General features: G+C 45.5%; 1 protein-coding gene and 1 pseudogene across 1 annotated transcript in view; both read left to right on the forward strand.

Annotated features, from left to right (window-relative positions):
- The first annotated feature begins 7423 nt into the window (after positions 1-7423).
- LOC126161274 (uncharacterized) overlaps positions 7424-12994 on the forward strand; it is a 145056-nt gene continuing 139485 nt past the window's right edge. Inside the window, exon 1 of the mRNA XM_049917014.1 lies at positions 7424-7587. Coding sequence (XP_049772971.1) covers positions 7424-7587 — 164 coding nt within the window. The remainder of the gene's footprint in view (positions 7588-12994) is intronic.
- LOC126163816 (5S ribosomal RNA) lies at positions 12576-12693 on the forward strand (annotated as a pseudogene).

The raw sequence follows: 12994 nt of genomic DNA on the forward strand, positions 1-12994 counted from the left end.
TCACGGTCTATTTCGTCGCGTGCTGTGGAACACTAGATTCAGGCCATATGCGCTTCTCAAAAACACGTGTGGGGAGCCATGAGGCATGACTTCAGGCCACGACTGATACAACGGCACGTTAGGGAACTCCTGAGTCTGCGGTTTTACTTCTCATGTGACAGTATCGTACTGCCATTCTTCATCAGGGCAGTTCGTATGAAATGTCTTCACCATGTTGAGGTTCTCTCGTGGCCAGCACTATCTCCAGATCTGTCCCCCAGGGAACATATGCGTCAACAGCTCGAACGTCAACTCTGTCCCACTGGCAGTATTCGGAATACGGAAGTCCAGTTAAAACACTTGGGGGCCATCTTGTCTCAGAACACAACGGATTGACAGCATCCTCCCTAACCTACCCCAGTGCTTGCATCATGGTCAGATGGAATGCAACGTCATGCTGATTAATGGGCTCATACTGCCAACTCCTTAGTATAGACTGTAGTCACTGGTATAACGTCACGTGTTCCGAGGCCCGTGAAGTTTTATTTCGTTTACACCTCCCCTTCTGTGGGCTTCAGTTTTTTTGCTAGGCAGTGTAACTGAGCTGGCTAGATGTTGGTTTAGCTTCGCACGCATAGAGCTGTCGAGAAGGGAGCTCGTGACGAAGCCGGCGTGCGAAACAGGTCGCCGTCGGGCAGCCAGTGGTGACTCGAGTTGCCACAGCGGCGCGGCTGTCGGTGACTGCGGAGACTCGGCCAAGGAGACTGCTTGGCTCAGCCCACCACAGACAGCCTAACCCAGCCCGCCACGACCGCACTTGAACCGCCGCAACACGGCTGTGTTGCCAGGCAGCCTACCTGCTTGGCGCCACCTGTTTGCGACTTGTTTTGCGCAAGGCGCGGATTGAGTGCTGTACTAAGCGCAGAGATCTCCAAGGCCGGCGCGCAGGGGACTCGAGTGGCGCAAGAGCGCGCAGTTTCCGGGCTGCAGGCACTGTACTACCGCTACGGCTCTCAAAATAGTACCACTGGACGCAATGCAGTTTCTCGTGGACGGAGACGGCAGTATTTGCGTTGACTTGAACGAGTACAAAGTTTCAGGTTGCACATTTCACGATGCACTTAGAGTCGTTGCCTGTTAGAAGATTGTCGATGTTACTTTATTTTATTACAATTGTCTCGCACTGAACAGTTTTCTCTTTTCAGCTAGTACTTACAAAGTGTTTTATACCAGTTATAGACATGACTACTTACCTGTACGGTACCTCTCCATCATTCGAGCAAATACCAAGACATTAATCATAGGAAAAAGCAGCCGAACTTTCCGTCTCTGGGTCCTCCACATGAAAGTACACCACCGCCGTTGCCATAACACAACAAAATACCTTGAACTAACTCTCTGTTCGAAAATCTGAAATCTCCATTTGCTACCTATCCAATAGCCCACAATAGACTCTAAAACTACCAAAAATATTAACAGGCCTAACATGGGGACTAAGTCGCCCATTCTCCGTGCCTGTAGGACCCACATCTGCCTCATCCTTACCTATGCCAGTATTCAATTGATCCCTGCCTCTCATAAATTTTAACATTCATTTCAAACACAAGACCGCCACGATCTCTGCATTACCCTCCGAATCCTTATACCCTATTTGTTTTGGTGAGTGAGTTTGCTAGTAAAAGTATATTACGGTTACCGGACATCATCATTCACTGAAGGAGGCGATCTGCAATTTTGTACTATAGCCTTCTTTTGAAACTCAACTTATTTGCGAATATCGCTATGTTAATACAATTACTGGATTGCTAGTCTCGGCAATATATATTGCCATCTTCGTATCCATAGAACCGAACAGTGGTAGGTACATGACACAATGCTTGCACCAGTCGTATCACGTAAGAACTATACAATACACATAAAAAGTAACTGTAATGTCGTGACTGGTTTATGCATATTGTATAGTCCTCACTTGACAGAGTCCTGGAAGCACAGTATGATGTAACTACTACTGCCCGGGTGTATGGTTCTGCAGACAGCAATAATATTGCCGACACTAATAATCCAGTAATTGCGTACATATAGCGATCTTGGAAAATAAACTTGTTTTCAAAAAATACTACGGGATAGAATATGTGACATAAATTACCGTGTCTTCTGATTTCTTTGACTTAGGATCTTATTTTTACACCGCCAACGGGCCGTAGACAATCTTATTTTTACACCGCCAACGGGCCGTAGACGTTAGGACCGTAGACGTTAGTATGAAACCTAAAACTGAACTTGATGCATCAACCGGGTACTGAGACTAAGTTTCGGACAGAAACACAGTCGGATAACAAATGACAAAAAATAATTTTTCGGTGTTATGCAATCACAAATTAACGAGTCCCAGCTTTTTTCCTTTAGCTGTACCGTGAAACCTTGCGTCTTGCCGAATTTCATGGCTTTAGGTCAAAGGAAAGTACCCTATAGGTTTTGATGAGTGGATTTGCTAGTATAAAAGTTGTTACTTAGCTAGTTACGTGTTTTATTGATCAGTCTCACGGACTGATGTGGAACGTGTCAAGTGCAAAAGAAATGCACACAAGAATCAAAATATAAAAAAAAGCTTAAAATTTGTATTACCTAACCGATTCCCTTAAATAGCACAATATGCTTATATTATACCTATTGATTTATTGATTCCTATTCAAGAATGCAGGCTCTTACCGTCTCATGCTGTACGGCCCTTTCCTTGGACTTAGCGGGTGGAGAACGCCTTCTGCTGCGTCAGTCGAAGTAGGAGCGGCTATGGGAGGAAAGTCAAGAAACTCTTTGCGCAGTTTAGCTCTTCAGACTGGCGTGTCAGCAGCTGAAAGTGTCAGTAGCTCAGAGATGTGTAAAGTAACGACAGGGCATCTACTGACAAGTTCAGGATACTGTTGCTCGACATCGGTACTTCAGCTGGCTCTTCAGGCCTTTGCATGATGGAGAGGTTGATCCTGAAATGCTCTTTTCCTGACGAAATAAGGCTGTATTTATGTGGGCATGCAAAACTCGCCGAACAGTCGACGTTGTTGACGAAAAATACTCATAAGCTACATCAAGCGGAATCAGGAATCTAGTGTGCAATTAGTGGAACACGAATATTGGACCAATATTTTCCTGTAAACTTGTGATGAGTACGTGATCAATGCACTGAAATTTTTTTCAGATAACTGACAAGAAGATAAAGGCCATACTGCAGTTCCATGCAGGGCAGTGCGAGAACACACATCGTCTTGAGTCAATGACAGTATTACGAGAGGTGTTTGTATCTTATCAGTTTACTGTTAAAGTATTTAATCAGGTTTATCAGTACACAATTTTCTCGGCCTTCCTAACCGTCTTTTCTCTTTTGCCTTTTTAAATTGAGCAGCGTTGTCCATTCGAAGGACATCGTTGAGCCATTTCCGCTACGTTCTTCGACTTTTCTTATATTCGCAGATGTATCTTTTGACTATACTGTGGACTGCGTTCTGTTCCTTCAGAGGGGGGCGGACAATGCCTGATCATCTGTAACGAGAGAGGCGACAACAGATTTTGAATGACGTCAGTCTTGTCAATGGTCGGATGCGTCTTGCTGCAGCTCTGACGTGCCAGTCACTTCATTTCAGAGTAGCATTTACGCTCAACGTTTTCGAATATCACTTGCGCATATTCTAATATATCCTCAAGATACAGAATAAATAAGACCGAGATAGTCAGAAAACTTATGTAATATCTTGATTGGTTATTATAGGCCTTACCGTCTCATCGTTGGAATTCCCTGAGAGAAAGATGATGTATTTGTATAGGTTTTTAACAACTTGCAGCAGTGTTCTGTAAGCCTTTTGAAGTATTTCTCACGGTCTACTTCGTCGCATGCCGTCTAATACTAGATTCAAGCCATATGCGCTTCTCAAAAACAAGTATTTTCCTGTCATCTACTGTATGGAAAGTATTATTTCTAAGCTTTACCGAGGGTCGATCTTCATGGAAACCATTTTGACCATCCGTGTATCGAAACACTTCGAAGCTGTAGGGTAGACTGTCTCTCGGGTCTTTTTACCGTACGTGACACACATCACTGTCTGCCTGGCAGCATAAAGAACGTTTAATGGCGTCGAAGTCGTCCACACCTGTTACACCACTCACGTTTGCCGCGGAAGGGTTTGGCTAGTGACAGGTGGTTAGCGTAACTGTGCAGCGTTTACGTGCTCCATTGCAGTGCTGGCAGTTGGCGAGCTGTGACAGGTGTCGCTAACTGAGGCGAGTGCTGCCGCAACGGAACCTGGAGACTCGCTGGCCTGGATCTCTGTGCTGGAAGCGCGCACGCGTCTTTTGCGGAGAACTGTGTGACAGTTGTGGTCAGCGACGAGCCATCCACTTCCAGCGGATTCCGTTAGCTGCCGCTGTGTCGCTGCCTGCCTCCTGCCGCTACCGTTCCGGCGCTAGCAGCGTAACTACACGTCGACGCGAAAATTTATCGTAGGTTTTTCTCTTTGAGCTGTTATTCTTTGAAAGGTCCTCCTCCTTTTCCCTCCCCCCCCTCCCCCTACCTACCACTCATGGCAGCGCAAATACTACTCTGGGATACAGCAGCTGACATCTCACTAATCTGTCCCTTTAACTTCTAAGGGTTCTTCGCAGATTTCTTTCCTCAGGTCTTATTTGATGCTTCCTTGTACCTTTACGCTATAATAATAATAATAATAATAATAATAATAATGAAAAGTTGTAGAAGTTCGGTAAACTGTACAGAGACAGTGGCTATAATCTTAGAGGGGCCCAGTCCGTACACCAATCACGCAGAGTTAACAAAAAATCTAAAGTGATTCTTTCTACCCAAAACCGGGTCCGGAGGCATTGCGGAAACCGGGAAGGGGGGGGGGGGGGTCATGGACGTGGCACTCACTTCACCGTCCATTTCCCGCAATTTGCGCAAGCGGGTGCCATTCCAGACATTCCAGATGGAGGTACTCCACTAATTTGTTCATATTTTCCATTTTATTGACAGAGACTATTTTAGTTTTGAAAAAAATGTTTACTCAGCCAAATGTTCCTCCAATTTCTTTAATGGCTAACCCGATTTTGATTGCCTAGTCATTATCATCAGCACCATAAAAAATTGAGAGGCTTATTCAAGCTGATGATAACGACAGTAGATTCATTAAAAGAAAACCAACACAAAAAACGCTCATCAGTCCCAGCAATCAGATCTTGAAGAAGAAGACGTTTTCAAAAAACTCGAATTTAAACTCTGATACGAAACTGCTGGAGTGCGAGATTTTTATATGTGGATGCCATCGCGAATATGTAAGCAAACAAGAAGCTGGTTTCGTACGGAAATGTATTTGATATTCAAGCAAATACGGTAGCAAATAGTTAGTCTGAAGTAGGGTTGGGAAAGAAACAACTTAATCGTTACAAATAACGAGTTATTTATAAAAAGTTACCAGTCTTTGGCTGGAAATTCAGTAAAAAAAAAATAGCGCGCTATCTGTTTGCAATATTTGCACTGCATGTTATTTCGACTGTTCTCGACAATATTACAACAGCTGAAAGTAGTATACCAAAATCCAGTTCTGTGTACCGTCTGCTACCCGAAGTTCGTTCTTCTTTTTCTTTTTTCTTTTTTGTTTAAATCTTATGGGACTTAACTGCTAAGGTCATGAGTCCTTACCCTCACACACTACTTAACCAAAATTATCCTAAGGACAAACGTATACACCCATGCCCAAGGGAGGACTCGAACCTCCTCCGGGACCAGCCTCACAGTCCATGACTGCAACGCCTCAGACCGCTTGGCTAATCCCGCGCGGCGACGTACTTCTAAAAACTAGTGTCTTTCGATATAGATGTGTAACCTACCTATTGTCGAAGAAGTGAATCGCTGGCCCCTATCTTATAGATGGTTGAGAATGAATGCACTAACCCTATGTCACTATAGATTTCCCAGATTTCAAGATTCACAGAACGAAAGAGAGATTCAACTGTTTCGTCTACATCCTCTCCGGTGGTCTAATGTTTTGCTTCTTGTCGCTGCCGACATGAAGCGATCGTGGACGAGCGAGTTGTTGGATCATTTCGCAATTTCTGGTAAACATTTGAAGATACCCATTCGTAGGCCGCACATAAAGGCGAACTTTTGTGGCGTATTTGACGTCAAGACCCGTGGTGCAAATACTAATCTTTGTATGGAATGCGTAATTTATTTTCAGCAATATCCTTTAAAACTGTGGCAGTAATATCGAAAAGAAGCATACTAGGCAGTAACATGGAAAATTTTATTATTGTAGCTAGGAAAATACTTACATTAATTATCCCTCTATCGCACCTGCGTTTCAATGTGCAACGCACCCGAACTGACTCACATCACGTGAGCAATTCGAGGAAACTCCTGTTCCGCCATTCCCCACGGCAGTTGAGCTCTCGCAGATACAATACATATACCATATCAACCATCTCATTTGTAGTAAGGATCTCAAGAACAGGTACGTTACACAGCTAAATTCATAGAGCACTTTCTTTTATAATATTTACTCCCGTCTTCCTAACGTCCGGGAATTTTGTTGTAAATAAAACATTGATCAGAAGAGACCAATCTGTGTTAATGTAATGAGATGTAAGCGTCAAATAGTGCACCTGATTATGCGAATCAGTCCACATATCAACTATCGCAGCACATGTTTTATTAATAACTTCCGCAATAACAGAAGGCATTATACTGTTTCGTATTGCATCAGCTTGTTCTTTGACATGTCTGCTTATAGTAGAGGGATGTGGCATGACATCTGCCACGTTAACTTTTCCATAATGCGCACCTAGATTTATTAATTCTTGGCCTAGTTCTCTGAAACCTTCACCGCAAACAGCATTAAAACGTCTCATATCTTTAGCACACATTGCAACACACTTTGCTGTAATACTATTTTTTATTACTGCCGGTATTCCTGAAGGAGCTGTATCTTTGTGAGATTTCTTGCAACTGTGTTTCTCTAAAAGAGTGGTTCCCGATTGGAAACACAGTAATGTGGAGCAGTTTATGCACAATACGTATCCAGTAGACGCACTGATTGCGTCTACAACCACCAAAAATATGCTCCGTACTTGGCTTTTTAGACCTTCCCGTCTCTTCAATGCGTAAACATTGATTTCAATCTTACGTCTTACTGCACTGGTTTCCTCGCACTGCATGATTGCAGAGAGAGAGAGAGAGAGAGAGAGGCATACCACAAATGAGAAGCCCGTACTGGCTGCAGTCTCACACGGATAATGACACGTGTAATGTGTTTGAAGTTGCGTGCTACGTATTCGGTCACGGCTTCTATGCTCGGTCACTAGAACTAGTGCGGGCAGCCTATCCAGTTAGGGTGTGCTCGCCCCATCTCGTATTTTGTGCTCGCTTACTCGGTCATGCGGGACTCTACTCTCCACGTTAAAGATGAAGGTCGGGACGGTGCCACATTACTCGTGGTTCGCGTCACCCGACCTGCAAGCGGCGTGCCCCATCAGCAGCATCGAGTTGCCGGCGCACACCCTGCGACACGCCGCACACAGCTGGCTGCCGGCGCCCGGGGAGGAGAGTAAACTCGGCGGTTCGCCCGTGTGAGGCGGCGGGGAAGTCCCGGCGGCTGCTGGCGGGGCCGCGAGTCAACACCGCTGGGGGGGGGGCGGGAAGCAGGGTGTGTGCCGCCGCCGCCGCCGCCGCCCCGAATAAAACTTATAACGAGGGGCGCTCCCCCTGCCGCCGCCCCCGCGGTCCAAATTAGTCCGCCAGGCCAGAACCACCCCTCCGCTTGCCGCCAGAGGTGTCGGCTGGGGGTGGGGGTGGCAGTGGAGTCACTCAGCTCGCGGGAACCGGCGCAGAGGGCCTTATTAACGACGCCTTTGTGCGCCGCGAATCGCGCTTCAGCTCGGTGGGCTTGTCTTCGCACCGGGAAAGGCCGACTACACCGGAGTCTTTTCTCTAAAGGACCGAACTGCACTCAGTTTATTACATACACTTGGCGAGCTCTGTTGAAATGGGGGCGAACCGTATTGTTCGTGTGGAAACAGGAGTGTTTGATGCTAACCTGTCGAAAGTTGACTTTATGAGAACCATGACCGTAATGTAATTATAATTTAAAACAGCAGCCAGCGACAAATATGGTACAAGAAACGATTTTAAACATGGCTCCGTGCCAGCAACCGTGAAAGCATATAGCTTATATTACACAGCCAGCAGCTTGCAACAAGATTTTACCTGACCTGGTTTTGACACTGGGTGTCTTCATCAGAGGAAAACCAAAGACAGTTACATGTGGTGACAGCCGAAAATAGATTTACGAGCAAAATGCTCTCGTCATATACTCGTAAAACTAAATCCATATAAAAATTACGATACTGGAACAACATAACAATGGTACTTGTCAGTTCGAATACCTGTAACTTTAATATGGTTTTAAATATGATTTTAGAAGTTATTTTATATGACGAGGATATTTTACCTGCAAATCTTTTTTCAGCTGTTACTAATGGTAATTGCTTTTGTATTTTTTGATGAAGACACCCAAAGTCTAGTTAAATCTAGTTGCACCCTGTTGGGTGCATTACATAAATAATGATATAAGAAATTTTGTTTGTCTCAAATCGATTTCAGATTAATTAAAATTGTGCCGGGAGGTCGTAATTGCAGTATAGGTACTCAAAGAGATCCAGTGTGGATTGTAATTATCGGTTGTCAGATACATTTGGTTGATATGATAATGCGTTAATGCAGAAGTGATTTCAGGTCGAATATTTAGCTGCCAAACAAATCATTTATAAATTTCCTGCCATTCTGGCAAGGTTAAGTTTGATAATACACTCCTGGAAATGGAAAAAAGAACACATTGACACCGGTGTGTCAGACCCACCATACTTGCTCCGGACACTGCGAGAGGGCTGTACAAGCAATGATCACACGCACAGCACAGCGGACACACCAGGAACCGCGGTGTTGGCCGTCGAATGGCGCTAGCTGCGCAGCATTTGTGCACCGCCGCCGTCAGTGTCAGCCAGTTTGCCGTGGCATACGGAGCTCCATCGCAGTCTTTAACACTGGTAGCATGCCGCGACAGCGTGGACGTGAACCGTATGTGCAGTTGACGGACTTTGAGCGAGGGCGTATAGTGGGCATGCGGGAGACCGGGTGGACGTACCGCCGAATTGCTCAACACGTGGGGCGTGAGGTCTCCACAGTACATCGATGTTGTCGCCAGTGGTCGGCGGAAGGTGCACGTGCCCGTCGACCTGGGACCGGACCGCAGCGACGCACGGATGCACGCCAAGACCGTAGGATCCTACGCAGTGCCGTAGGGGACCGCACCGCCACTTCTCAGCAAATTAGGGACACTGTTGCTCCTGGGGTATCGGCGAGGACCATTCGCAACCGTCTCCATGAAGCTGGGCTACGGTGCCGCACACCGTTAGGCCGTCTTCCGCTCACGCCCCAACATCGTGCAGCCCGCCTCCAGTCGTTTCGCGACAGGCGTGAATGGAGGGACGAATGGAGACGTGTCGTCTTCAGCGATGACAGTCGCTTCTGCCTTGGTGCCAATGATGGTCGTATGCGTGTTTGGCGCCGTGCAGGTGAGCGCCACAATCAGGACTGCATACGACCGAGGCACACAGGGCCAACACCCGGCATCATGGTGTGGGGAGCGATCTCCTACACTGGCCGTACACCACTGGTGATCGTCGAGGGGACACTGAATAGTGCACGGTACATCCAAACCGTCATCGAACCCATCGTTCTACCATTCCTAGACCGGCAAGGGAACTTGCTGTTCCAACAGGACAATGCACGTCCGCATGTATCCCGTGCCACCCAACGTGCTGTAGAAGGCGTAAGTCAACTACCCTGGCCAGCAAGATCTCCGGATCTGTCCCCCATTGAGCATGTTTGGGACTGGATGAAGCGTCGTCTCACGCGGTCTGCACGTCCAGCACGAACGCTGGTCCAACTGAGGCGCCAGGTGGAAATGGCATGGCAAGCCGTTCCACAGGACTACATCCAGTATCTCTACGATCGTCTCCATGGGAGAATAGCAGCCTGCATTTCTGCGAAAGGTGAATATACACTGTACTAGTGCCGACATTGTGCATGCTCTGTTGCCTGTGTCTATGTGCCTGTGGTTCTGTCAGTGTGATCATGTAATGTATCTGACCCCAGGAATGTGTCAATAAAGTTTCCCCTTCCTGGGACAATGAATTCACGGTGTTCTTATTTCAATTTCCAGGAGTGTAGTTATTGACCAAAACTAATAGCGAATTGTGCAAATAAATGACAGCTGAAGGTTTTACCATGAATTTTAGCAAAGTGAGTAAGGCGTATTGATCATCTTACTATTAACTGCCACACACACAGTTTTTTTCAATATGAGCACAAGAGACGTCGATGAGATGTTGTACAGCGCCACCGTACCATCTGGTGGCCAAAATTTGAACTATTTTTTTTCCAGCGTAAATTGGTTGCACGTAATGCATGAGCATATCTACAAAGTTCTGCTGCCATACGGTAATTACAGCCCATACTGGATCTCCGTGAGTAACTGGACTTTTTTTATAACTACCAAGTATCTTCAGAGTGCTCTTACAGATTTTCTTGTTTTCTTATTGGGCCTCGTTTCGCTGTCGTTGCACTTTTCTGCAGTGATGTATACTTCTGTGTCACGAATTTGTCGTTTACTTCTATAAAACATTTTAAAATTTCCATATTTTGGCACTAGCTCTATGTGAGTGTTGTTAAATTCTCGGGAAATTGCTTGAGCACACAGCATTTTCCGTTTCATAGCAGCTTATATGTTCAACAATTAAAAAACGTAACATTTACGAAACGTGTCCCTCCTTCAGTAAGCAACAAAATGAACCTGAAGAAAGATTTGAAATAAATCCGAAACCGGTAACAGATTGATTTAAATAAACCTTCTTAAACCAAAGCCGGCCATGTGACCGAACGGTTCTAGGCGCTACAGTCTGAAACCGCGTGACCGCTACGGTCGCAGGTTCGAATCCTGCCTCGGGCATGGGTGTGTGTGATGTCCTTAGGTTAGTTAGGTTTAAGTAGTTCTAAGTTCTAGGGGACTGATGACCTCAGAAGTTAAGTCCCATAGTGCTCAGAGCCACTTGAACCATTTTTTGAACCACAGCTGTAGCTGGTTGTTATTTTAAATTATAAACCTTATAATGGAGTGTTTGAAATTGGCATGATTTGTTTGACCTTCGTATCTTTCAGCTCGCATCTCGAGAATTTTTAATTTTTCAGATACTAGGGCCCAGGTTAATGGACACTGTTTGTGTTTCATTTTTCGAGTCCCACTGACAGATTTTAGAATTTCTCTGAGTGCAATCGATCTACTACATTTATGTGATCAATTTCATCTTAGTTAAAATTTTCTTTACCTTGTTGAAGCGAGCACTGCCTGTATTAACCTGTATTCTGGGTCGTTTAACAAGAAAGTGACACTACATTAAAACGCGCTATTGTTCAATATGCAACCACAAAGCTATTTCTTGCAAACAAGACCTTTAATATGTCATAATGACTACAATAGAAGGCAATAAAACAAAATTAGTTAAATATCACAGCCACCGAAACCTAGGAAATTAACCACATCTGTGTACTATTCTTCTGTTTCTATTCTACGCAAGTTTAAGGCTTCGTGGTTGTCTGCTGCCCTCGTTGTGCACGCCGAACCATGCAACTTAACTAGTAATCTTCTCGGTACCCTCAGGCTCTTGTGGGTCTTGGCATTGATCAAGTCTTCGAATGTTCGTGTGGGGTTCCACTACTCTAATACCACACAAAAGAGGCGACTACATATTTATAAGATTTAAGTGTAAACTTGCGTGTATCACATCTAAGAGATCAAGAAAGAAAGTTACGAGCCTCTGTGTGGTTATGTCCACTGATGAACGGAGTTTGTCGAAGACAGAGCATCCAGGCACTCATTTGATGTGTGCAGCAGGATGTACCGCCCGAAAAGTCCAACGAATGTACAGAGCAAAGTCTTCCAGGTAGCGTCATCTTGACTGGAAGGAACGTACCTCTGTGAACACGAGGTACTTCCAGAAACAAAGTTACGTTTGCATTTCTTTGCGGAGCAGAGCTGCTATCGTAGTTACGCTCATATGCGGTAGTTGCTTTGAGTCAAGGGGAAGGAGATGACACCATCTTGAGTTCTCTGTGTGCTGTTTATGCTGTGTACCACTTCTTTAGACTAGTAAGCAGAAGTGAAAATACCGCCGCTTGTGAGTTTATATATGTAGTTCGTTTTCTGAATGGAAAGAACACTGAACCAGCCGATATTCATTGACAGGTCTGCGAGTTTTCTGTAGAAAATGCCATGAATAATTCAATGGTAAGGAGATAACCCCGACAGTTCACTGAAGGACGTGGTAAAGTGGACGATGAAGACATAATTGCACGTCCAAATTTGGGTAATGAAGAAGTGTTTCGTTCAGTTGAAAACACTGTAAAGGAAAACCGTAAGTTTACAGTATCTGGTTCTTTCGCAGATTTCAGGATCACATATTCATGACATTTTTTCATAAAAACTGAAGTTTTTAAAACTGCCAACGGCCTTGCCGCAGTGGTAACACCAGTTCCCGGCAGATCACCGAAGTTAAGCGCTGTCGGGCTGGGCTAGCACTTGGATGGGTGACCATCCCACCTGCCGAGCGCTGTTGGCAAGCGGGGTGCACTCAGCCCTTGTGAGGCAAACTGAGGAGCTACTTGACTGAGGAGTAGCGGCTCCGGTCTCGGAAACTGACATATGGCCGGGAGAGCGGTGTGCTGACCACATGCCCCTCCATATCCGCAACCAGCGAGCCTATGGGCCGAGGATGAAACCTCGGCCGGTCAGTACCGTCGAGTCTTCATGGCCTGCTCCGGAGGAGTTTAGTTTAGTTTAGAAGTTTTTAAAGCTGTGTGCTGGCTGGGTGCCAAAACCTTTTACAGACCAACACAGTCTATTTGACTATTTGATATGTT

Source organism: Schistocerca cancellata, chromosome 2, assembly GCF_023864275.1.
Source record: "Schistocerca cancellata isolate TAMUIC-IGC-003103 chromosome 2, iqSchCanc2.1, whole genome shotgun sequence".
In the NCBI taxonomy this organism is placed as follows: Eukaryota; Metazoa; Arthropoda; class Insecta; order Orthoptera; family Acrididae; genus Schistocerca; species Schistocerca cancellata.